The sequence below is a fragment of the Ovis canadensis genome, chromosome 26 (assembly GCF_042477335.2).
Source record: "Ovis canadensis isolate MfBH-ARS-UI-01 breed Bighorn chromosome 26, ARS-UI_OviCan_v2, whole genome shotgun sequence".
Classification (NCBI taxonomy): domain Eukaryota; kingdom Metazoa; phylum Chordata; class Mammalia; order Artiodactyla; family Bovidae; genus Ovis; species Ovis canadensis.
In genome coordinates, this window is record NC_091270.1 from 31,133,181 (window position 1) to 31,156,589 (window position 23,409).

The window sequence follows — 23,409 nt, forward strand, 5'->3', positions numbered from 1 at the left end:
ATAAAATTCATAGACCAGAAAATTCATTCTTTTAATGTGTACAATTCAGTTGCTTTTAGTATACCACAAGGTTTACAATCATCACTATCTAATCCCAGAACATTCCGTCACCCCCAAATAAACCCTGGACTTCCCAGTAGTCACTCCCCAAACCCCTGCACTTACTCATGGCAATCACTAACCTACTTTTGGTCTCTATAGACTGCCTTACTCTGGACACTTCATATGAATAAAATCACACATTTTGTGGCCTTTTGTGTCTGGCTTCTTTCACTCAGCCTAATATTTTCAAGATTCAACCAACTGTGAATCCATCCCTAGCAGGAATTAGCACTTCACTCTTTTCTATAGCTGAATAATATTCTATTATATGAACAGAATATACTGTTTATTCATTTATAAGCTGATACATATTTGGGTTGTGTCTATCTTTTAGCTATCATGAATAATGGTTTTACAAATATTTGTGCAGAAGTTAGTGTGTGGATATGTCTTTCATTCTTTTAGGTAATAACCCAGAAGGAACTGCTGGATCATATAGTGACTCTCTTTCTGTGGACCTGTCAAACTGCTTTCTAGGGGAACTGCACCATTTTACCCTCCCATCAGCAATGGATGAGGATTCTAATTACTCTCAAAACATCATATTACTTACAGAAATAAAACTCGAGTGAGATATGAATTTCTTAGTAGTTCTCTTCCTCAAACTATATCCCACTAAGACTGCACAAAGTATTGTGTTCTTAACTCATGTTCTTTTTCCCTCTATGTGGTATGTCATCAACCCGGTATTTGTCTGACTTCATTTTCAATGATTTCCTTTTTACTTAATAGAATTTTTTGAATATAAAAACCATTTTCATGGTTCCAGAGTCAAAACTATATAAAAAGATACATCTGAAGAAGACAATATTTAAATATTTGTCCCAGCTTTATACTCCTAAATCCTAAACCTATTTAACTCTGTGGTTAAAATATTTAACTATCACATCAATATCTTGATAAATAAATACCTTGAAGTTGTGGGAGAGAAAGATTACTTATAACAAGTCAGATATAAAGGCATCCTAATATGTTTCAGAAATCCAAATTTAAAGATTTATAGTTTCACTACAAAAGACAAACATAATTCGTGGATTACTTTCTGCCCATCCCTGAAGACCATGAAATATCTAAATAATTGTGATGTCTTTAAAGTTAAGCACCTCCGTTCTCAGTATTTCCTCATTAATGATTCCCTTCAAGGAGTGTTTCAAAGAGTTGGGTACAGCAGGGGGAATACTATAAAGTCAGAAGACAAGCTCAAATACATCAATTATTTGGGTAAAAAGTATGTGCAGTCTGTATTTACATTTGAAATTACATCATTATGTCTGTTGACTGATAGATCAGTTATACTTTGCAGTTAAGTTCATAGCAAAGGATAACTTCAATTTGTAGCGAGCTGTAAAATGTAAGGCTTTATCCACACAAGTAACATACTGTGTGGGAGCTCAGTAGTTAAGTCATGTCTGGCTCTTTGTGACACCATGGACTACAGCCTTGCCAGGCTCCTGTCTATGGGATCTTCCAGGCAAGAATACCAGAGTGAGCTGCCATTTCCTTCTCTAGAGGATCTTCCCAACTCAGGGATCCAATCCATGTCTCCTGCATTGGTGGATAGATTCTTCACCACTGAGCCACCAGGGAAGCCCAAGAAACAATACTTTACTGATAAGATAGGCTTAAAAACGAGTTTGACTTAGTTCTTGCAAAATGATTCTCATCTTGATTGCACATTAAAGAATCAACTAAAAAACTTACTGATGCCCAAGTCTCTGTCCTTGAGACTTACTTATTTGGTTGGGGAGTGGGGATCAGGATGTGGACCAACACAGAGAACAATTTTTTAATATGAAGGGATGGGTCAGAAAGACCATCTTGCACTCTCTCCCTTCCTCTTTCCAAGGGGCCAGTAAATAATCATCAGCTGGTGATCTTGAAGGAACTCTGACACTGTTTATTCCTCACCTTTCTGAACTTCTCTGTGGCTCCTGACACCCTTGATCATACTTTTCTTGAGTGATTTCATCTAATACAAGGCATTAACTATCATCCTTGGGATATACTAAGTTCTCTATTTCCAATTCTGACCACTCTCCCCCAAGTTTCAGACTCAAATTACCAATGGCCTGCTGCGAATTCACACTTGATGTACTGTGGCATTTCAAATGAAACACATCTCAAACACAGCTCCTTGTCATCCTCCTCTGATATCCTTTAGCTTGGTTTGTGGCAGCAGTCAGAAACAGGAAGACATCCTAGAGTTTGGTTTATACCAACACTGCTGATTTTTCTCCCATAGAACCTGCCTGCCATTCCTAAACCACACGACCTCAAGAGAATGGGTTCTGGAGTCTTAGGGTTATATACTATTTAAGTCTGCAAAGTGTAAGTCTAGCTGTCTCATTTGCAGTATGCTCAGGGTGGATATTTATATTTATTGTGACAATTTTCTTGGAGAGGGCAGTAAAGCTTCTTAAGTAAGGGGACACCTTAATGTGCAGAGGAGCCCCATGGGCTAGCAGTGGAGGGGAATGCAGCGTCTAAATCCAATTCATATCACTTACTATTTGACTTTAGACAGTTTATTCACCCTCACACTCAGTTTCATTTGCAAAATGGGAAGAATCTCACCATTATTTCATTGTCGCTTTTATAGTAAAAAAGGAGAGTATCTTGGAAGACCTACCATTAGGAGTAGCTAGCTGAAAAGCTAGATCAAGGCCACCTCTTATTCTGAAGAGTATATCCATAGTCTCTGAAATAACCTAAGACAAATAAAACCAAAATTTCATTGTAAAACAAAAGAAAATCATCCTTATATAAATTAGATTCTAACTGAATTTAGATTAAGGCATAAATTAACTGTGACTTTTCAAATTATTTTCTGAGTTAATTCCTTGCTTTATGGAGAAAAACACAACACCATAAATTCTGTATTAGAGATTCTCAGCCTTTGTTCCGCACTGAAATCACCTGAGGATTTTAAAGTACCCATTCCTAGGCTACACTCCCAGAGAGTCTGATAAATTGGTCTGGGGAGGATATTTAAAAACTCTTCTATATCAGTGATTCTAAAGGAAAAAGGTTGCGGACCACACTGCTCTGGGACAGTATTTCTAAATTATAGTCTTCACAATCATAGGGTTTAACAATGCCATGAAAAGATCACCGGTCAAGAAATGGTTTAAGAATGGGACAGGAACACTGAACCTATTATGATCACAACTGGTGGGCAAGACAATGAGAGGAAACTAATATATCACTGATGGTGGAAGTATAAACTCTTAGAATTCATCATAGGGTGATGTAGCAATAAAAATCCAAAGCCTTACATTCACATTCTTGGTCTAGTAATTCTGCATATAGAAATTTAATCTAAGGAAATCTGCAAAACACACAAAGATTAGTGTATACGAATGTTAGCCTGTCAACAAGAGGAAACCAATTAAATAATTACAAACATTATATAGCAATGAAAAATCATGCTTTATGTGAATATTTAATGCTGTAGGAAAATGTGAACAACTTATAAAGGGGAAAAAAAGCACTTGTAAAATGAAATTATTAGCAGTTCTTAATTTGGGTCCATATGTTGAGTTTCATGTAGTTGATGACATATGACAAAAGATATATCATTTTGCTTGGGGAGAAGGGTGGGAAAGAGGAAGGCAACCTCTGGGAAAAGGTTTCAAAGATTTCATCAGATTCTCAAAATATGCCCCGAACAAGATGAAGAACCATACTACACAGTAAGAGTCCTATTTTTAACTAAATCAGTAAGTAGTACATTTACTGAGCTCTTAAAAAAGTAGAAGGCACTATGCTAAATGACTGGACATATACTAACTTTGATACTCAAAATAGGTACCATTACTATTTTTCTCATTTATAATCTCTGTCACATTGTTCCAAAGGCGACTGCTTCTATTTTCCAAATTATAACCTATTGAAAGGCCATGCCCTTTGCCCCAGTTATACTTCTTGGAATTTATCCTAAAGAAATAATCAAGAAAGTTCAGGACAAAGTTAGCTTGAATGCTGTCCACTTCTCGTACTCTTGTTCATCACAGCAAAAAACAAACAAAATCCCACCTAAATTGCTATCAATAAGAATCTATTAAGTATAAGAAGTTGGTTAAATACTATGTACCTATTTGAATAAAAAATATTTAATGGCACTGAAAGATACTGACAATAAAAGTTAACAACAGCAACCCTTAACTGTGACTTTCTGTATGACCTTGTAACTAATCACTCAAGTGTGTCTTTTCTGTAATACTGGAAAAATATACATCACAGTGTTGTTCTGAAGGATCCATAGAGATCTTATGTGAACACACTAGAATCTCCTTACACTTCTGAATTGAGACTCTCTCTGAGGAAATAATATTTAAACTGAGATCTGAGGGGTAAGTAGATAAGAGTATTCCAAAGGAAACACTCCAAAGAACATTCCAAATTCTAAAGTAAAGATAGGGGTGAAGGTGGCCAAGCCTTTCCCAGGCAGAGGCTCTGACTGTGAAAGCCTGCTTAGAAGACCACTTAAGAGACCAAAGCAGAGGGTTAGATCTCATGATGCCAAGGACAAGAATAACTGGAGACTGTGATGACCGACAACCATTTAGGTGTCAGTTGTGTCCGACTCTTCCTGACCCCATGGACTATACAGTCAGGCCAGAATGCTGGAGCGGGTAGCTGTTCCCTTCTCCAGGGGATCTTCCCAACCCAGGTCTCCCGCGTTGCAGGCGGATTCTTAACCAGCTGAGCCACAAGGGAAGCCCAAGAATACTGGAGTGGGTAGCCTATCCCTTCTCCAGGGGATCTTCCCAACCCAGGGATTGAACCGGGGTCTCCTGCATTGCAGGCGGAGTCTTTACCAACTGAGCTATCAGGGAATCCCCTGTAGATTTCATAGGATCTGGTCACGGAACAGATGTTCAGGAGCTGCGAAGAGGGCGATGTCAAGAATGATTTCCAGGTGTTTGGCATGAACAACGGTGCGGTGAGTGGTGGCGCAATGACCCGAGACAGGGTCACTGGAGGAAGAGCAGGGTGAGGTGGGTATGGTTAAGTCAGTTTTGAACTTGCTGAGTTTAAAATATATATGGGCCAACTAAGTGGAGGTACAGTTAGTAGATATGCGGCTCTGGAGCTCATAATACATCTCTAAGCTAGAGATACAAATTCTGGAGAAAGCACAGGGTGTAAAGAAAAGTACTGAACACACATCCAGGGATACCGGATTGCAGCAGAACCTGCCTGAGCAGTCAGGGGGAAACCAGGGAAGTGTTACCACCACACTGCCGAGAGAACAAGAGTTACATGGAAAGTTACTCTTCTCTTTTCCATGTCCACTCTTTCTTCGAAACCTTCAAAAACGTCTCATGATTCCCTCGTTCTCAAAATGTACGCGCAAGGGAAAGGTGCAGGGAGCGCAGTGGAGCCGGGCAGCCGAAGGTCGTCCGGGGGCGGCTTCCCTCCGGCCCTACCGGGAAGGCCCAGACCAAGGCCCGGACCACCGGTCCCCGGCAGTCTCAGTTCTTTCAAGGGCCGCAGAGCCCCACTCGCAGGCAGCTAGTGAGGTCGGAGGTGACCACACAGGAGTCGGTGGCCGGCTGGGGGGGTAATACTCACCATATCAGCTACGCGGCGCCGACAGCAACACCAAGGTCCACCCACCGCCCAGGAGGCTGGCTCGGAAGTGGTTCCGCCGGGGGGCGGGATTTGGGAGGGCCGACTACCGTTCCCAACATGCCCTGCGGCGTGCGTCACGGGGCGTACCACCACTCCAGATCTCGCGGGGGGATAACGGGGCGGGGAGCGGAAGTCCTAACGAATGATGGACGCAGGTCCTCCGCATCCTCTTGGCGTCTTTCTGTCTGTGTCTTCCTCGACCATATGCGAATCCTCCACCTAGCCTCCCTCTACGTTCGTTCTCGGAATGGATTCTCCCGTAGCCGGGGCAACGCGGCGCGGAAGGTCTCCGCCGCTCGGCTAGCGTGCGGACCCGCTGCGTGGCGAAGTCCAGCGCGGGAATCGTTCGCGCGGGGGCAGGTTCGTGGCGCTGGTCGCTCTTGCAGCTTGGCTCGGACTGAAGCTGAAACAGTCTGATCTCTGATCTTTGTACCCTTCTCCGAGGTGACTTGGTACTCGCAGCTATCAGGTACTGTCTTTTAGATACCTGAACCTCCGTTTCCCTAATGGGACATCATTTTCCCCAGAAGTTTTCTGTCCCTCCTTCATCCCCTAAGACACTTTATCCATAACTTTGGAAGGGTACTTGCCGTGTTCCACTATGTTATACTTTATGGTCTTGTCTAAGAGTATAAGCTCTCTAACAGCAGTATCTATGCCTTTTAAAAATCTCAGTTTTATAACTTCTACCAGCAAGCCCTACTCAGAGGAGGGTTTTGCAAAACGTTAAATAAGTGAATGAAAAATTTTGCCAGTGCTGCTCAAGAAGAGTTAAGTAGTGGAAAAATTAAAGGCAAAAACTCTCCTTTTGTTCCCTTTCCTTTCTTCCCTCTGTGTCACACTGGAGCCCACAGTTTAGTGAGGGAAAACAGCAGTTAATTCGAGATCCCCCCGGACGGTAAAGCGTCTGCCTGCAGTGCGGGAAACCCGTGTTCGATCCCTGGGTTGGGAAGATCCTCTGGAGAAGGAAATGGCAACCCACTCCAGTACTCTTGCCTGGAAAATTCCATGGACTGGGGAGCCTGGTGGGCTAACGTCCATGGGGTCGCAAAGAGTCGGACACGACTGAGCTACTTCACTTTCACTTTTCACAGTTCAGTTCAGTTCAGTCGCTCAATAGTGTCCGACTCTTTGCGACCCCATGAACCGCAGCACGCCAGGCCTCCCTGTCCATCACCAACTCCTGGAGTCCACCCAAACCCATGTCCATCGAGTCGATGATGCCATCCAACCATCTCATCCTCTGCTGTCCCCTTCTCATCCAGCCATCAATCTTTCCCAGCATCAGGGTCTTTTTCAGTTAGTCAGCTCTTTGCATCAGGTGGCCAAAGTATTGGCGTTTGAGCCTCAACAGCAGTCCTTCCTATGAACACCCAGGACTGATCTCCTTTAGGATGGACAGGCTGGATTTCCTTGCAGTCCAAGGGACTCTCAAGAGTCCTCTCCAACACCACAGTTCAAAAGCATCAATTCTTCACTGCTCAGCTTTCTTTATAGTCCAATTCTCACATCCATACATGACCACTGGAAAAACCAAGTGAGGGAAAACAGCAGTTAATTCAAGATCCCTACAAGGTGAATGTAAAATAACCCAATATAAAATAAGCATCCATGATCAGGGCTTGGAGAGGGAAGTGCATGGCACTATGATGAAGTGAATTAAGGAAGTGAAGAATGAGCTAATCAGAAGGATCAGTATTTATTGAGGAAACAATGGAGTAGGCACAGTGAAGTACCTGGCAAAAGTGAGACAGCATGTGCTAGTGTCCTGTGGTTGGAGAGGCTGACTTGAGAACTGAAAGACAATTGGAGCTTAGGTTCCAGGGAGAGGGGTTGCCATGGTGACAGGTGAGGGTGATAGTGGCCTTATGAGCCATTTAAAGGATTTGAGCCCCTGTAGCAGCACAGGAAGGCTTTAAGGTTGCGGTGGAGATGGAGCCTTGAAACATGAAACAAATCGAATTAGTGCCCTCCAACTGACTGACGTTTAGTTTTAAAGCATAGGTGATCAGAGGTAGAATGGCAAGGAGGAGGAGAGGATGAGCCACAGATTCAAATAGACAATCCTGTCATTGAAACAGCTTGCTATAAATTCAAAGCAGAAGTTTCTTGCCTTGGATTATAAACTGGGAAGTGTAAGCCGATGTTTGTTTTATTCATCACCCTATGTGTCCAGTACCTAGATCTAGTTGGTGCTTCAAAAATATTACCATGAAATGGAGGCAAGCATTCTTAGTTCTTTGGTCCAACTTTTTAGAACGTGTCTAGTTAAAGGAAACATCCAAATATGTAGTTGCATATTTAGAGTGATATTTCAAGAACTCATAGTTGCAGTCTGCTCTTTAACAAATACTCTGAATTCTTTGTGGATTTTTGTTTTGCTCTTCTTTGTGTTTATCTTGCTTAGTCAGTTGTCCTCTCTTCCTATCTATCCCCGTTGTGAACTGATTTCGCCAAGTGGCACATTTGTTATATACATTAAACTTGAAAAAATTCAAGAATTATAGGGTAATGCCCTAGGTGTGTTGTGCATTCTGTAAAAGTAAGTTGTAATTTTTAATACAAGGGACAATGTAGTATGTTTAGATAGAAGGGTTTAAACTAAAAATGACTGCCTTATATAATTAAGATCTTACAGTCAACTTTGAACTTCTCAAAAGAAGGATGTTGTTTATACAGTAATTACACCACACTGTAGAGTGCCTGATGAACTATGGAATGAGGTTAGTGACATTGTACAGGAGACAGGGATCAAGACCATCCCCATGGAAAAGAAATGCAAAAAGGCAAAGTGGCTGTCTGGGGAGGCCTTACAAATAGCTGTGAAAAGAAGAGAGGCGAAAAGCAAAGGAGAAAAGGAAAGATATAAGCATCTGAATGCAGAGTTCCAAAGAATAGCAAGAAGAGATAAGAAAGCCTTCTTTAGCAATCAATGCAAAGAAATAGAGGAAAAGAACAGAATGGGAAAGACTAGAGATCTCTTCAAGAAAATTAGAGATACCAAGGGAACATTTCATGCAAAGATGGGCTCGATAAAGGATAGAAATGGTATGGACCTAACAGAAGCAGAAGATATTAAGAAGAGGTGGCAAGAATACATGGAAGAACTGTGCAAAAAGGATCTTCACAACCCAGATAATCATGATGATGTGATCACTAATCTAGAGCCAGACATCTTGGAAAGTGAAGTCAAGTGGGCCTTAGAAAGCATCACTACGAACAAAGCTAGTGGAGATGATGGAATTCCAGTTGAGCTGTTTCAAATCCTAAAAGATGATGCTGTGAAAGTGCTGCACTCAGTATGCCAGCAAATTTGGAAAACTCAGCAGTGGCCACAGGACTGGAAAAGGTCAGTTTTCATTCCAATCCCAAAGAAAGGCAATGCCAAAGAATGCTCAAACTACTGCACAATTGTACTCATTTCACATGCTAGTGAAGTAATGCTTAAAATTCTCCAAGCCAGGCTTCAGCAATACGTGAACCATGAACTCCCTGATGTTCAAGCTGGTTTTAGAAAAGGCAGAGGAACCAGAGATCAAATTGCTAACATCCACTGGATCATGGAAAAAGCTGAAGAGTTTCAGAAAAACATCTATTTCTGCTTTATTGACTATGCCAAAGCCTTTGACTGTGTGGGTCACAATAAACTGTGGAAAATTCTGAAAGAGATGGGAATACCAGACCACCTAACCTGCCTCTTGAGAAATCTGTATGCGGGTCAGGAAGCAACAGTTACAACTGGACATGGAACAACGGACTGGTCCAAATAGGAAAAGGAGTACGTCAAGGCTGTATATTGTCACCCTGCTTATTTGACTTCTATGCAGAGTACATCATGAGAAACGCTGGACTGGAAGAAACACAAGCTGGAATCAAGATTGCCGGGAGAAATCTCAATAACCTCAGGTATGCAGATGACACCACCCTTATGGCAGAAAGTGAAGAGGAACTAAAAAGCCTCTTGATGAAAGTGAAAGAGGAGAGTGAAAAAGTTGACTTAAAGCTCAATATTCAGAAAACAAAGATCATGGCATCTGGTCCCATCACTTCATGGGAAAATAGATGGGGAAACAGTGGAAACAGTGTCAGACTTTATTTTTGGGGTCTCCAAAATCACTGCAGATGGTGATTGCAGCCATGAAATTAAAAGACGCTTACTCCTTGGAAGAAAAGTTATGACCAACCTAGATAGCATATTTAAAAGCAGAGACATTACTTTGCCGACTAAGGTCCGTCTAGTCAAGGCTATGGTTTTTCCAGTGGTCATGTATGGATGTGACAGTTGGACTGTGAAGAAGGCTGAGCGCCAAAGAAATTGATGCTTTTGAACTGTGGTGTTGGAGAAGACTCTTGAGAGTCCTTGGACTGCAAGGAGATCCAACCAGTCCATTCTAAAGGAGATCAACCCTGGGATTTCTTTGGAAGGAATGATGCTAAAGCTGAAACTCCAGTACTTCGACCACCTCATGAGAAGAATTGACTCATTGGAAAAGACTCTGAAGCTGGGAGGGATTGGGGGCAGGAGGAGAAGGGGGCGACCGAGGATGAGATGGCTGGATGGTATCACGGACTCGATGGACGTGAGTCTGAGTGAACTCTGGGAGATGGTGATGAGCAGGGAGGCCTGGCATGCTGCGATTCATGGGGTCGCAAAGAGTCAGACACGACTGAGTGACTGAACTGAACTGAACTGTACCGTCATAATATTTCTGTTTGTGACAGATGAATGGCAGTGCCACAGATAAACATTCCTTTGTAATTTGTGGATATTTCAGCTGGAGACTCAAGGGGAGAGTTCGTGGTGATAATTTTGAATCTCCATTATTCCCCCTCAGCCCCACAAAGTAGATTCTTTCCCCACATATAGCTTGGGACTATTGTTTTATGATGTAACTAATAGTTTCTCAGACTGAAACTATTTGGGACTGAAAGTTAGAATCACGTTTTCCCTACATTTTCTCCTGTATTTTTCAGTGTGGAGTAGAATTTTGCTATAGAAGTAGCACTAAGAAACCCGCTGAAGTCACCAACATAGAGCACACGGCCAACAGGGAGCAGCCATGCCTGTGGAAGGAGGGAAGACTGACATGGAGAGGATTGGCCTCTTCAGTGAGATGGAATATATCACTGTGGGGGATAAATATGTGTCACAGTTTAATCGTAAGTATAATTTTGTTTTCTTTACAGCCTGAGTGGATGTTCCCTCTATAAAATTTTGATTTTAATGTTTGTTAAATGATCTTTTTGAATGGTCTGTATTTTAAAGCTTTAGGTATAAAGTTGAAAATACCTGTGAAATTTCAGTATCGGTAAGAGATAACTTTTTTAAGCTAGATCAGGAAGCTCGTTTTCTTGGACTATCCTACCTTCATATATTCTCCTCATAGGTATTTGTATTTTATTCTCAAGGTGCATGGCAGTTTTCTCCCAGAATATTTTGTTTGTTGTCTAGTCGCTAGGTTGTGTTCGGCTCTTTTGCAAGCCCATGGACTGTAGCCCTCCAGGCTCCTCTGTCTGTGGGATTTCTCAGACAAGAATACTAGAGTGAGTTGCCATTTCCTTCTCCAAGGAATCTTCTGGACCCAGGAATCGCCCCAGTGCCCTGTCGCTCCTGCATTGGCAGGCAGACTCTTTACCACTGGCACCCCTCCTGGAAAGCCCAAAAAGGGAATCACAGCCATGAAGGGACTGAACCGTTGGCTTTTTTTTTCCCCTTAGTTGGGACACTCTACTATACAAATAGCGTTTACATTTACATCTAAAATGGCCATCCACGATCACTTTCTTGAAAATGAAGTGCCAAATAAATACCTGAGAGATTTTTAGAAGTCATAAATAAAACAATAAAAAAGAATATGCTGAGTGTTTTAGAAGTCATAAATAAAACAATAAAAAAGAATACGCTGATATGGAACATCTCTAAGATAAATTGTTAAAAAGGCAAGATGCAAAACAGTTTCCTATGGGAAAGCATTGGATTCAGTGACCTGTAAGGCCTCTTCCAGCTCTCAGATTCAGTTTAAGAGAATCTCAGTCTAATTATTAAACTGTTTTATGGCAATGCCTTAGTTCTTATTGTCAGTGAAGCCTTTGATATGATCTTTCAGTGACCATTTTGAAACAGCATTTAAGAGCTCAAAACTCATCAGCTCAAATCATGTTTTGAAACTTTTCTCTGTTGCCCTGGTGTTCTAGTGGCAAGGATCAGGAAAGTTTTCTATTATTTTTCATTTCCTTTTATTAATGGTGAGCTCAAAATTGTCATTCCTATTTTATCTTTAAAGGACCTTTTAATGAAGCTGCAAGCAAAAATAGACAGATGCTACCTGGGGGATCCAAAGAAATGTCCAATCTCCAGGCAGGTTATTTTGATCCCCATTTTGCAAGGATTTTTGAAGGTGAAAGCTATGTCAATCCAAATCAAGTGAGGAGACGGTACATGATGGAGGAAGCCAAAAAAAATCTAAGCAAAGCTTTCCTCCCCAGCAGTGGAGAGAAAAAGCCGTAAGTATTGGGGAGAAAATCTTAAATCTATCTCCTGCATCACTCTCTCTGCTGCAGCCTAAATTGTTGATTTTTCTGTAGGACTAACTTTTGTATGACTCATTTTTTAAAGTGTGACTTTTAGGTTAAGTTTGTCTTAGATGGAGACAGTTATATTGGGTGATTTAAGTTGCAGGGTAATTGATTAAGTAGATTCTCATTGTCACATTAAATTTTTAGTCATCTATGTCACTATTTTCTATCAATTTATACTAATAAAGCCAACTAAATAATGAAAAGTTTTAGTTGAAAATCTTGCAATAGTCAGACTAGAAAAAAAATTGCCTTGGGTCATCATGTCTGTGGCCTTGACTATTTTTTCTGCTTTTAAAACTTTAAAAAAGTATAAATAAAAAATGTGAAATTAGGAGAAATCTTTTTTGGGTAAAAAGGATAATTTATCAAAGGTACATTGTTTAAAAATCATGATGAAGTTACATGTAGGGGCTTAACAGTATTTTAGTTGTAAAAATTGTCAGTATAAGTTTCTTTTTTTTTTAACCTTTAAATCCTTAAACTGATAAAATCATATAATCTATGTGATATACTATAGCTGAGTTTTATAATATGATGTTAATTCACACTCAGTAACATTGACTCTCAATCTAGAGTTTATGACAGATGAGGATTGGTTGAAAAATAATTTTGTGCTTATTTGTGATTTTGAGATTAGTAAAGCTTCAGTCTTCCAAGTTAAATTGTCTTTATTAAGAGTAGAGAATGTCTTCTTTTCTGTTATTATAGTTTTATCTTTTCCTACCTTTGTACACTTTGGAGAAGTGTGAACTATTTATTATTATTATTACTACTTTTTTTTGGGTTTCTTACTTTTCTTCTTAGATGTAAATTCCAATGTGTATTTTTGGGGCTACTACTTTATTTCTTTTTCATGTAACATATGTATTTTATCCTTATAACAACTTTTCCTGTTCAACTTTCCCATCCCCTGGAACTAATATAATATTGTCAATAAACTATGCTTAAATAAAAAATAATTTTAGAAAAAACACAGCAGAAGAACACACAAAGGGTCTGTTTATTCTTGTGGTTAACTGAACTAATGTAAACTCTTCTAACCTCCTAGAGATTGCTAAAGCTTTGTTTATGTAGCACATTTAAAATGGAATTTTTGACTTTGAGTAATAGGGAAAATTAGATTAAAAAAATAACAAGAGTTTTTTTTTTCTTACTGAAGTTAAGCAAGTCAAATCTACTGCGTATATTTTGCTCCTCTTTCAATAATATTTTATAAATTTTGGTAAAATACATATAACACAAAGTTCACTATTTGAACTTGCTTCTTTTTGTTCTTGTTACACTGTATTTAAGCTGTGGATTAGGAAGTTACTATGGAACCATAGGGGGACCAGTCCCGTTTTTCAGTGCTCAGTCTAAACCCAAAGACAAATATGAGCCACCTGGAAAGAATTTATACACAAACCCAGGAAAGAAAGGAACTGGATATGGGTAAGATATTCCAATACTTTCATATCATTTGTTTTGAATTTTAAAAATTTAATTTCTGAACCCTGAAGTCATCATCATTATTTTCCTTCCTTAGCTATGCAAATATTACCATAGGTAAGCAGTTTTCACACTCTTCTGATCTCTATGATGCAGCAAAACTAGATAACAAGGTAAAGGAATCTCTTGTAACTTATTTCACTCTTTCTCTTATTTAGTTGACTTAGAGAATTCACTTGTGATCCAATTAGGGTTTATTTTATCTATTTGTATTATGTTGGCAATGGCAGATTGATGTTTAGGAATTGTAATAATTTTACCGTTTTGATTTTAGATTCCCTGGATGAGCTTTAATTTGTGCTATAGTTTATCTTCCATCTCTCTAAACTAGCTGTGAGATTTCTGTCAGCATGGCCTGATCAACTCTGCTCTATTTTGATTCTAAGCATTGTATCCTAATCCTTAGCTGTATTCCCAACACACCCTAATATTTTGTGCGTAAGAAAGTAGTGGTAGTCCTTTTGGGCTGATCAGGCCATTATGGTGAGTGAAGAGAATGGAAGAGTATTGGGGAGAAGGGAAGAAGTGGAGACTAGAAAAGGATATAAGTTTTTAAATTTTCGTTTTTTTTTCAGCATGCAGTCTTCAATAATTTTGGCTGTGGTGACTTTAAATGGCAGTGAGATAGATGGAGGAGGGCATGGCAACCCACTCCAGTATTCTTGCCTGAGGAATCCCCATGGACAGAGGAGCCTAGCGGGCTATAATCCATAGGGTCACACGGAGTCAGACACGACTGAAGTGACTTAGCACGCATGCACGCATGAGATAGAAGAATAGTGGCCAATTTTGCAAATGGGCATGTCCAAACCCAGGAAAAGTTTTCTATTAAATTGAGCAGAAACCTTGGTCATTTGAAAATAGTCATCTCTTTATTTCTATGTATGGACTCTTCACTTTATATAAGATTCTATGTAAACTACTTTTTACATAGAGTAGAATAATATATTCTGTAGGAATGTTAATACCTAATATATAAATACATACAAGGCAGTTTTATCAATAGCTTAGTAATTAGTCTTTCATCCTACGTTTATGGATATAAGATATTTTTCTCTCTTTAGAATAAAACTCTTTCATTCCGCATTTAGAACTTACTATTCCTAAGTCAGAAATTTTATGTCCCTGAATTTCCTAAAATAATATTGTAACATAAAAGTGTTGTAATGTAAAAAGTAAGTATTCCTTATTCTTAGGAGAAAAGCTGACATTTCTTTGAAGGCCTACCATGTGCCAGGTACTTTGAACACATAATCGCATTTAATCTTTATCATAGCATTAAGGGTCGGGGGGATGTTATAATCGTCATTTATAGTTGAAGAAAATGTAACACTAAAAGGGTCAGTAATTTTCCCAGTGTCCCTGGGAAATGCTAGAAATCAGGAAGGAGTTAGGGTTTGAACTAGAAACTGACTTTTATTTTTAATGTATTATATCATATTATAGATAGTTAATAAAGATTTGCTCAAGTGATATATCTATATACATCAAATAAATTTATATTCAAGATGAACAATCATAGCTGTGCTTCTTCCTAAGCAAGCATATCTTTTGTATCATAAAAACAGAACATAGCGGAGGAATGTTTCAAAAAAGTGAACCCAGAAGTATATACTTTAAAAATCTGCACGCTTATATTAAAATTTAAAGTTAAATTAACTTTACGTTACTTGCAGTGTTGAGTAATTTTTGCTACCTAATGTAATTTTAGACTCCTTAATTTACAGAAAGAGAATGAAGAACATCATCGTTTACTTAAAGGGACAGCTTTCAAATTAAATCTTTACCCAAGGGAATATTTTGATACCAATCCTTACATGTCTGACAAACCTTTACCACCAATTAAAAAAGCAGAGAAGAAAGAAACAGTTGGAAACCCTTTTAAGCCCTCTTCTCCTGGTAAAAAGGTAAGTTAAATTTTTTAGAATGAAAAAATATTAAGCATCATAAAGAAATGTTGCCTCTTGCTGTCATATTATTTTATTTCCCATTTGTTTATATTCTTGCCATGAATCATGAAACCTGTTTTGATGAAATTATGAAAAGTCATAGAATGTGGATACCATAAGGAATAATGATGCCCTTATGAAATAATTATTACTCATCTCTAAAGTATTTTAATTTACAATGAATTTTCTAAGCACCTGTCTAGATCTTAGGTATAGTTTTTCTCAAAACCATAAAAAGTCAGACCATCTTTAGTTTTTGAAGGGTGATTAAAATGAACTGAAATGTCTTCCTTCTGCTGAGGTTTACAAGTGTGAATAAAAATAAAAATCTCCCTTACAGTTTACAGACTTAGTTTATACCTTAGTGTTTTGGTTTTTTTTTGGTGAATTGTGTGTTCCTTTTACTTGCAAATGTTCTATTAAGACATTTGTCTTTTTCATATTGATCTGTAAGATCTTTTCATATATTAAGGATATTGTTTTATCATTTGTGTTGAAAATAATTTTTCTAGTCTATTGAATCTTTGACTTGGTTATAGTATTCTGTGCTATTCAGAAATAGCAATAATGATTTATCATTATAAAATATAAACTTTATAATGATAAAATCATATAAAATAATGATTTTATGAGTCCTCTGTGCTGAGTTTATGTCATTCTCAGAATGACTTTCCTTCCCAGCAACATTAGTGAAATATGCATTCTTGATTTCTTAATTAGTCTTATCCTTTTGCATTTAAATTTTCATCTGGAATATATTTTGATGGAAAGAACAAGGTAAGGATCCAGCTTTTATCTTTTTCAAAATTCAGTTTTATGGACAGAAGGATGCTTTGAGGGGAGGATATGTTCCATATCTTGATTGCCTTTGTGGTTTCAAGGGTGTATCAGTCAGTCAGTTCAGTCATTCAGTCATGTCTGACTCTTTGCAACCCCATGGACTGCAGCATGCCAGGCCCTCCTGTCCATCACCAACTCCTGAAGTTTACCCAAACTCATGTCCATTGAGTCAGTGATGCCATCCAACCATCTCATCCTCTGTTGTCCCCTTCTCCTCCTACCCTCAATCTTTCCCAGCATCAGGGTCTTTTCAAATGAGTCAGCTCTTCACATCAGGCAGCCAAAATATTGGAGTTTCAGCTTCAGCATCAGTCCTTCCAATGAACACCAGCCCTGATCTCCTTTAGGATGGACTGGTTGGATCTCCTTGCAGTCCAAGGGACTCTCAAGAGTCTTCTCCAACACCACAGTTCAAAAGCATCAATTCTTCAGCACTCAGCTTTCTTTATAGTCCAATTCTCACATCCATACATGACTACTGGAAAAATCACATCTGTCAAAACTCACAGAACCTGTAAACTTAAAATGGGTGCAGCTTATTATACTGAGACTTAAATTTTTTTTAAAGAGCCAATTGTTCCTGATCTCACAGATAGAATAATTAACACCCCTGTTTTGAAATGCCACTTTATCAAATCAAAATTCCCATTTTTAGTGTTTTTTTCCCCTGAATTTTCATTCTATTTAATTGATGTTTATTTCTACCAGTACCAAACTATTTTTAATAATTATTGCATTTTAATATTGGGTGGTCTAGTTTCTTATTATTTTTAAAATAAGTTTATATGACTGTTTCCCAGTAGTTATTATTTAGAACTTTGGAATTATTTTGTGAAGTTCTGGGGAAAAAAGACCTTTGGTGTTTTGCTCTAAAATGAGATCTTTAGATTTTAGCTTGTATTAGCATTTTTATACTTTGAATCTTCTTATCTAGAATTAAGCTACTTACAGAAACCTTTATTTGTCTTATAGATTTTTATATTTTGTTTCACATAGATTTATGTATCATATTTATTCTTATTTTAAGGTCCTGGTCAATGTTTCTTTTCCCCATCAATCCACTTATATTATTTGCTCTTATTAAAACATCTGATTTTCTTAAAGTAACTGGCACTTTATTAAATTTTATATTCTAATAGGTATTTCATTGATTCTCTTTGGATCTTTAGATATATGATTATATTATCTGCAAATAATTTTGCTCCTTCCTTGCCAATATTTCTCTCTCTCATGTCATGCTTGTGCCCAGTGTTTAGACATGATATGGGGATCATGGGAATACCTCTAGCGTTCATGTTTAAATAAATAAGACTAAATCAGGAATGTTTGTAGAATTATGTTGAATGTTTTGGTATAATCTATCTAGACCATCTTGTTTTTCTCCATTAACTTATTATAAGGTGAGTAAAAATAATAGATTTCTTGAAATGATTCTCACTTGACTGTGTTATATTAATCTTTAAGTGTAATACTGTGTTTTATTTGCTAATATTTTATTAAGTATTTTTGCATCAATTATTATAAGTGTTGTGACTGGTCTATATTTTTACATTCCTTGTTCTATTTTGATATAAGTAGATGCTAGCATCTTAAAGTAAGAGTTTAATAGCATCAAATATATCTTTTCCTTGAAAATTTAAAAGACTTCTCATAGTAAGTGTTCTGATCTTAATTTCTTACATGATGTCCACCTATTTTCTGTAGGTGTCCTCTCTTTGAGTCACTTTGACAATATTTTTCTTTGAGAACCATTCATTTAATTCAGGTTTTCAAATTTGTCAATGTAGAGGTGTAAAAAAATATTATCTTACAGTTTTTGATATTCCATATATGTATAGGTTTCTTCCACCTGCTTCTCAATCTTTATAATGTAGATTTACCTGTTAATTTTTTAAGCATCATCTGGTGAGTTGGTTTACTTACCATATATATTTTTCTATTTTCTATTCATCTGTTTTGCTTTTACATCAATTAATTAATCAATTGTATTTTCTTTAGAATCCTTATTATTTATTGCTTTTAAACTAATCCATATGTCTCAATCTTGATAACTTGAAAAATTACAACTATATCTTTCAAATAAATCACATTTTCTTATATATCTGGCTTAGACACTGTAAGAGAAAGGATGACTAATTAGATGGATTATTGTGATTGAATAGAGTTTTCTTGGTGACTATATATGATGGAAATCCTGTTGATATGTATCAGTTTAAAAAGTCAAAGCAAATGTTTGTTTTGCTTATAGGTCAAAAATGATTGACTTCTCTTAATAGATTATAAGAAAAGTACAATGTATGGTACAGTTATTCCTCAGTATCAATGGGGGATTGGTTTCAAGACCACTGCCCCCTACCCCCAGAATACCAAAATTCAAGGATGCTCAGGTCCTTTACATAAAATGGCCTAGTATTTGCATGTAACCTTTGCACATCCTCCTGTATAATGTAAATCATCTCTAGACTACTTACAATATCTAATACAATGCAAATGCTAAGTAAATAGTTTCCTGTGCATGTCAAGTTCAATTTTTCTTTTGGGGAACTTTCTGAAATTCTTTGTTTAAAAAATATTTTCACCCTGAGATTGGATGAATCTGAGGATGCAGACCTTGCTGGTGTGGAGGACTGATTGTGGATTATGTTTGCCTCTCACTCTCTTTTTCTATGTACGGTTTCTTTATTTTTATTAAAAACTTTTTTTCAATATCTTCCCCATCATTTACTGATGTTTACTGAATTCGTGTTGTGCCAGGCTTCCTTTTGGATAAACCTTACCTTTGGCCTCATCTCTCCTCCTCTGGTTCTGAACCCTAACTTCTTCCTGTATCAAAATACATGTGACCTGGGTCTCACTCCCTCAGGAATGGACTCATATCCTGTGTAGTTCATAGCCTGATCTGATAAACTCACTAGTATATTAACTGTTGGCAATAGTTGAGAATATTACCTTCTTATACCTATATGCATTTTAATAGAGAACTTTTGGAATTATAGTGTCTTAACCCATAAAATTGGTGGTAGGAAGACCCTTTGTTGGTGTTTGAATTAAACAGAATAAACAGTTTTCTTTAAATGTAAAACCAGCTCCATGTACAATACACAAATATGTATGACCTTTTTCACATCTAATTTTTGTTAGAAGCATTTTGACAGAACCACATTAAACTGTCTCATTTTTCTTGTAGGCTGGTGGAATGAAGGCAGGAACATTTGATCCTTACCCTTCACATTCTGCTGACCCTTACGTGGTTAAATTGAGAAGCCCATCCAGCAAAAGTGCTAAGGTTTTCCATCCACCAAGTGGACCAAAAAGCAGACCAGTTGAAAGTATAATGGCTTTGAATGTCAAAAGGTGGTAATGTTAGCTCATAAATTATTTCCAGCTTTTGGATTTCTTCAGAGTAATATCTTTTATTTACATACATTTTCAAAAGTTGACAAATCTGGGTGACTGTAGAAATCTCAGCTTCTTCTTTATATCTGCCCTCCCCTATAGAAGTTCTTTCCCATCTTCTGAAATTCTCAATTGAAAAAGCTTAATTTATCTGTACCAAACAGACAAAGGTTCAATCCCTGGGTTGGGAAGATCCCCTGGAGAAGGAAATGGCAACCTACTCCAGTATTCTCGCCTGGAGAATCCCATAAACAGAGGAGCCTGGTGGGTTACAGTCCATAGGGTCACAAAGAGTTGGATACAGCTGAAGTGACTTAGCATGCATATATATATATATATATATATATATATATATATATATATATATATATATATTTCACTTAGTAGTACATATTAACATTGTCTGTTTCTTAAGAGGATCTTTTGACTCATTAAATTATTATCTCTGTATAGGCCCCAGACTCTCAGTAATTGTGTGGACTCTTAATGATACTTATTCTGTCTTAAACTTTTAAATAACCCTCTATGAGAACTGGAAATATTCTGATTAATTAAAAATACTTCGAGGAAAAGTATATATTATTCATGTATCATAAAACTCGAATCTTTCCTAGGTTTTGAGCACTCTCAAAACTGAAAAGTTCTTAGAAGTTCAGAATATAATTTAGAAAAGGACAGCCTGTCATTCTTTTGTTATATGTGAAAGATCATAATACTAAGAATTCATTTGATTCCCTTTCTGCCTATTCACTGAAAAAGTTTTAATGCCAATTTGACTAACTTACATATTTCTAACTTAATTGTAATCATACAATGGATTAGGAAAAGGACATCAAATTCATGCCTTTTGTAGAAACACTAGTACATCTTTATTACTTGTGGATAGTGATTGTAAAAACATCATTATTATAATCACGAAAGTAAGGCTGCCCCTTCATTATTTATATAGTTTAACTGTTGTCTATAGGAATATTTTTTTGTAGGCTAGTTGGTAGAGGATTCATTTGGGAAACAAAGATATGGAGCCTTTTTTCCATGTCCTTTGACCTTTATCCTTTGACAACCGAACTGACAGTAAAGTTAGAATTTTCCTCAACACACTCACACTCAAATAAATGGAATTTTGTGTGTGGTGGGGAGGAGTGTGGTTTCAAGTTTTCTGGCTATCCAGAGACCAGATCTGAGAAAATTCTATGATGCTCTAGCACTTATGTTTAAAGCAAAGGAAAAAAGTATCTGGCTGTTCAGAAGTTTATCATTTGTTTAGTATTTTGAGTTTATTGAAATATCTTTTTTTTACATTATCACAAATATTATCCGAAATCAAGTTATAGCTTCTTTTAGCCTAGTTTTAAAACTCTGAGAAGTAGTATTTAAAATTGGTCTCATAAACCAGTTTTTCCTTTTAAATTACATTTAAAAAATATATCTGATATACATGAAGCTTTTTCTTTAGTGAGAAAGTTTGGTTTTGTTTGGATTGTTAACTGATAATTGCAAAATGTTTTTTTTTTTACAAGAATATACAGATCTATTACGTGTACCTATCAAATTAAATATGCATTTATTTTCCAATTTTAGGGCACTAAATACGAAGAACTACAAGACTGCTTCAGTACAGTCCTATTAGCATCTGAAAGACAAATAACCTTACAGGTCATGACTACCAAAAATATACTACCAAGTGCTCATTATCTGAAAAAATATGTAAGATGTGTGGAGCAAATAGCTCAAACATTTAGAAGAAATTTAAGGCTGAGACTCTAATGCTCTTCCTTCTTTTCATACTATTATATCAATAAATGACTAATATTTGTTAATAATTGCTCTGTTCCTTGATCTGTGTTTCTGAGGAGATGTTTAGGAATGTTTGAAACTGTTATAAGATCTCAAAGTGTACTCTTTCATTTGACATATTTTGCTCCTAACATTAAAAATATTGCCGAGTTGGAGGGTAGGGATGAAAATGGGGACTGGAGGGGTAGAACGTGGACAATGAATGCTTATTTTTCTATTAAGTGTTACTGTTTTTCTGGTTGTTTTTTTTTTAAGATTAATTTTTATTGGAGTATAGTTGCTTTACAGTAAATTCTTAATTTGCTGTTCCTTCTTGGAGGTATCTGGAGGTTGAATTGACAGCTATCCAAGTGTCTCAGTCCATTAAAGCATTCTTAACATCAGGGAAGTACTGATCCAATCTTATTTAATAGATTCTCATATACATACGTTGTATAGTGAGGCAGATAGCTCAGTTAATATGGTATGGTGCCTTCCATGTATATCCCGTGTAAAGCGTCAGATCTGCCAGTGGCAGCCCCAGGCTGAGCAGGGTTGGTGAGGGTCTAGGGTGTGTGTGGGAGATGAGAGACTGTGGGATGCACTTTCAGTTCAGTATCTTATAAAAAATGGCCAGGTTTCAAGATGGATGAAGTTGGTCCTTGTGTTCTCTCATTCTCCTCTGTAGCTGCCTCTCTAGGTCTTATCCTCTTCCTTCCCATGTTACCTCTTCACTGGCCCTATCACTTTAAAAAAATCTGTTCTCAAAAGTTATGATTTAAATACATTCCCAAAATTCATAGTGAGGTATCTCTCAATAGTTCTCATTCAGTTGGGGTGGGGTAGTGGTGTTATTTAAAAGGGAAGTTTACAGTATCTATTAATTAAACTGTGGTGTTGGAGAAGACTCTTGAGAGTTCCTTGGACTGCAAGGAGGCCAAACCAGTCAATCCTAAAGGAAATCAGTCCTGAATATTCTTTGGAAGGACTGATGCTGAAGCTGAAGCCCCAATACTTTGGCCACCTGATGTGAAGAACTGACTCATTTGAAAAGACCCTAATGCTGGGAAAGACTGAAGGCAGGAAGAGAGGGGAGGACAGAGGATGAGATGGTTGGATGGCATCACTGACTTGATGAACATGAGTTTGGGTAAGCTCCGGGAGCTGGTGATAGACAGGGAAGCCTGGCATGCTGCAGTCCATGGGGTCGCAAAGAGTCAGATATGACTGAGCGACTGAACTGAACTGATTAGTACAATGTGTTGGGGGAGTTATTTTTGATTCATGGTTTTTTTCTTAGTACTCGTCCCCTCTGCCATTCTAGGCCTCCCAGAGCTGAAAATCAGAATGTGTAGAGGCTGCAGTGCTCTGCTTCAAGATCCAATTTTTTCCAATGGTGGAGAAGCCTGGTCAATCCAGATACACATGTGACTTTTGAAGGGATTCAGAGGGTACAGAGAAGTTTTCCTGTTGTCAAACGTGTATTTTTATTTCATGCCTCATCACTGTTTACTTTTTTTCTAAAAGAATAAATTTTTAAAGAAAACTGAAAAATGTTTTCTAAAGGAATATTTAAGATTTTTATTTCCTATCCAAAGGACAGTGTGGAATGAACATCTCAAAGACAGTATCAGGGGTATCA

General features: G+C 37.5%; 3 protein-coding genes across 6 annotated transcripts in view; 2 read left to right on the forward strand and 1 right to left on the reverse strand.

The window, feature by feature from the left end:
* Positions 1 to 682, forward strand: part of ANKRD37 (ankyrin repeat domain 37) — a 16,788-nt gene extending 16,106 nt beyond the window's left edge. For all 3 annotated transcript variants that reach the window (XR_011253523.1, XM_069573277.1, XM_069573279.1), the window contains one exon: positions 508 to 682. Coding sequence is in view for 2 of the 3 variants with exons in the window: in XM_069573277.1 (XP_069429378.1) it covers positions 508 to 511 (4 nt within the window). In the remaining variant the exon portion in view is untranslated. The remainder of the gene's footprint in view (positions 1 to 507) is intronic.
* Positions 1 to 6,144, reverse strand: part of UFSP2 (UFM1 specific peptidase 2) — a 19,284-nt gene extending 13,140 nt beyond the window's left edge. The window contains exons 1-2 of the mRNA XM_069573272.1: positions 5,680 to 6,144; positions 2,732 to 2,810 (exon numbers count right to left, since the gene is read on the reverse strand). Of these exons, the coding sequence (XP_069429373.1) occupies positions 2,732 to 2,810; positions 5,680 to 5,682 (82 nt within the window). The 5' untranslated portion in view covers positions 5,683 to 6,144. The remainder of the gene's footprint in view (positions 1 to 2,731; positions 2,811 to 5,679) is intronic.
* On the forward strand, positions 5,811 to 21,814 carry CFAP96 (cilia and flagella associated protein 96). Of its 2 annotated transcripts, none has more exons than XM_069573274.1 (8): positions 5,811 to 6,208; positions 10,714 to 10,899; positions 12,024 to 12,243; positions 13,612 to 13,749; positions 13,844 to 13,919; positions 15,534 to 15,713; positions 19,783 to 19,949; positions 21,573 to 21,814. In XM_069573274.1, exons 2-8 carry the CDS (start codon positions 10,800 to 10,802, stop codon positions 21,619 to 21,621), a joined length of 930 nt encoding a protein of 309 aa, XP_069429375.1. In that variant the 5' UTR covers positions 5,811 to 6,208; positions 10,714 to 10,799; the 3' UTR covers positions 21,622 to 21,814. The 2 variants fall into 2 exon arrangements, 1 of the variants encoding a protein (XP_069429375.1); XR_011253521.1 differs by having other exon boundaries at positions 5,836 to 6,208; positions 19,783 to 20,255.
* Positions 21,815 to 23,409: the final 1,595 nt, after the last annotated feature.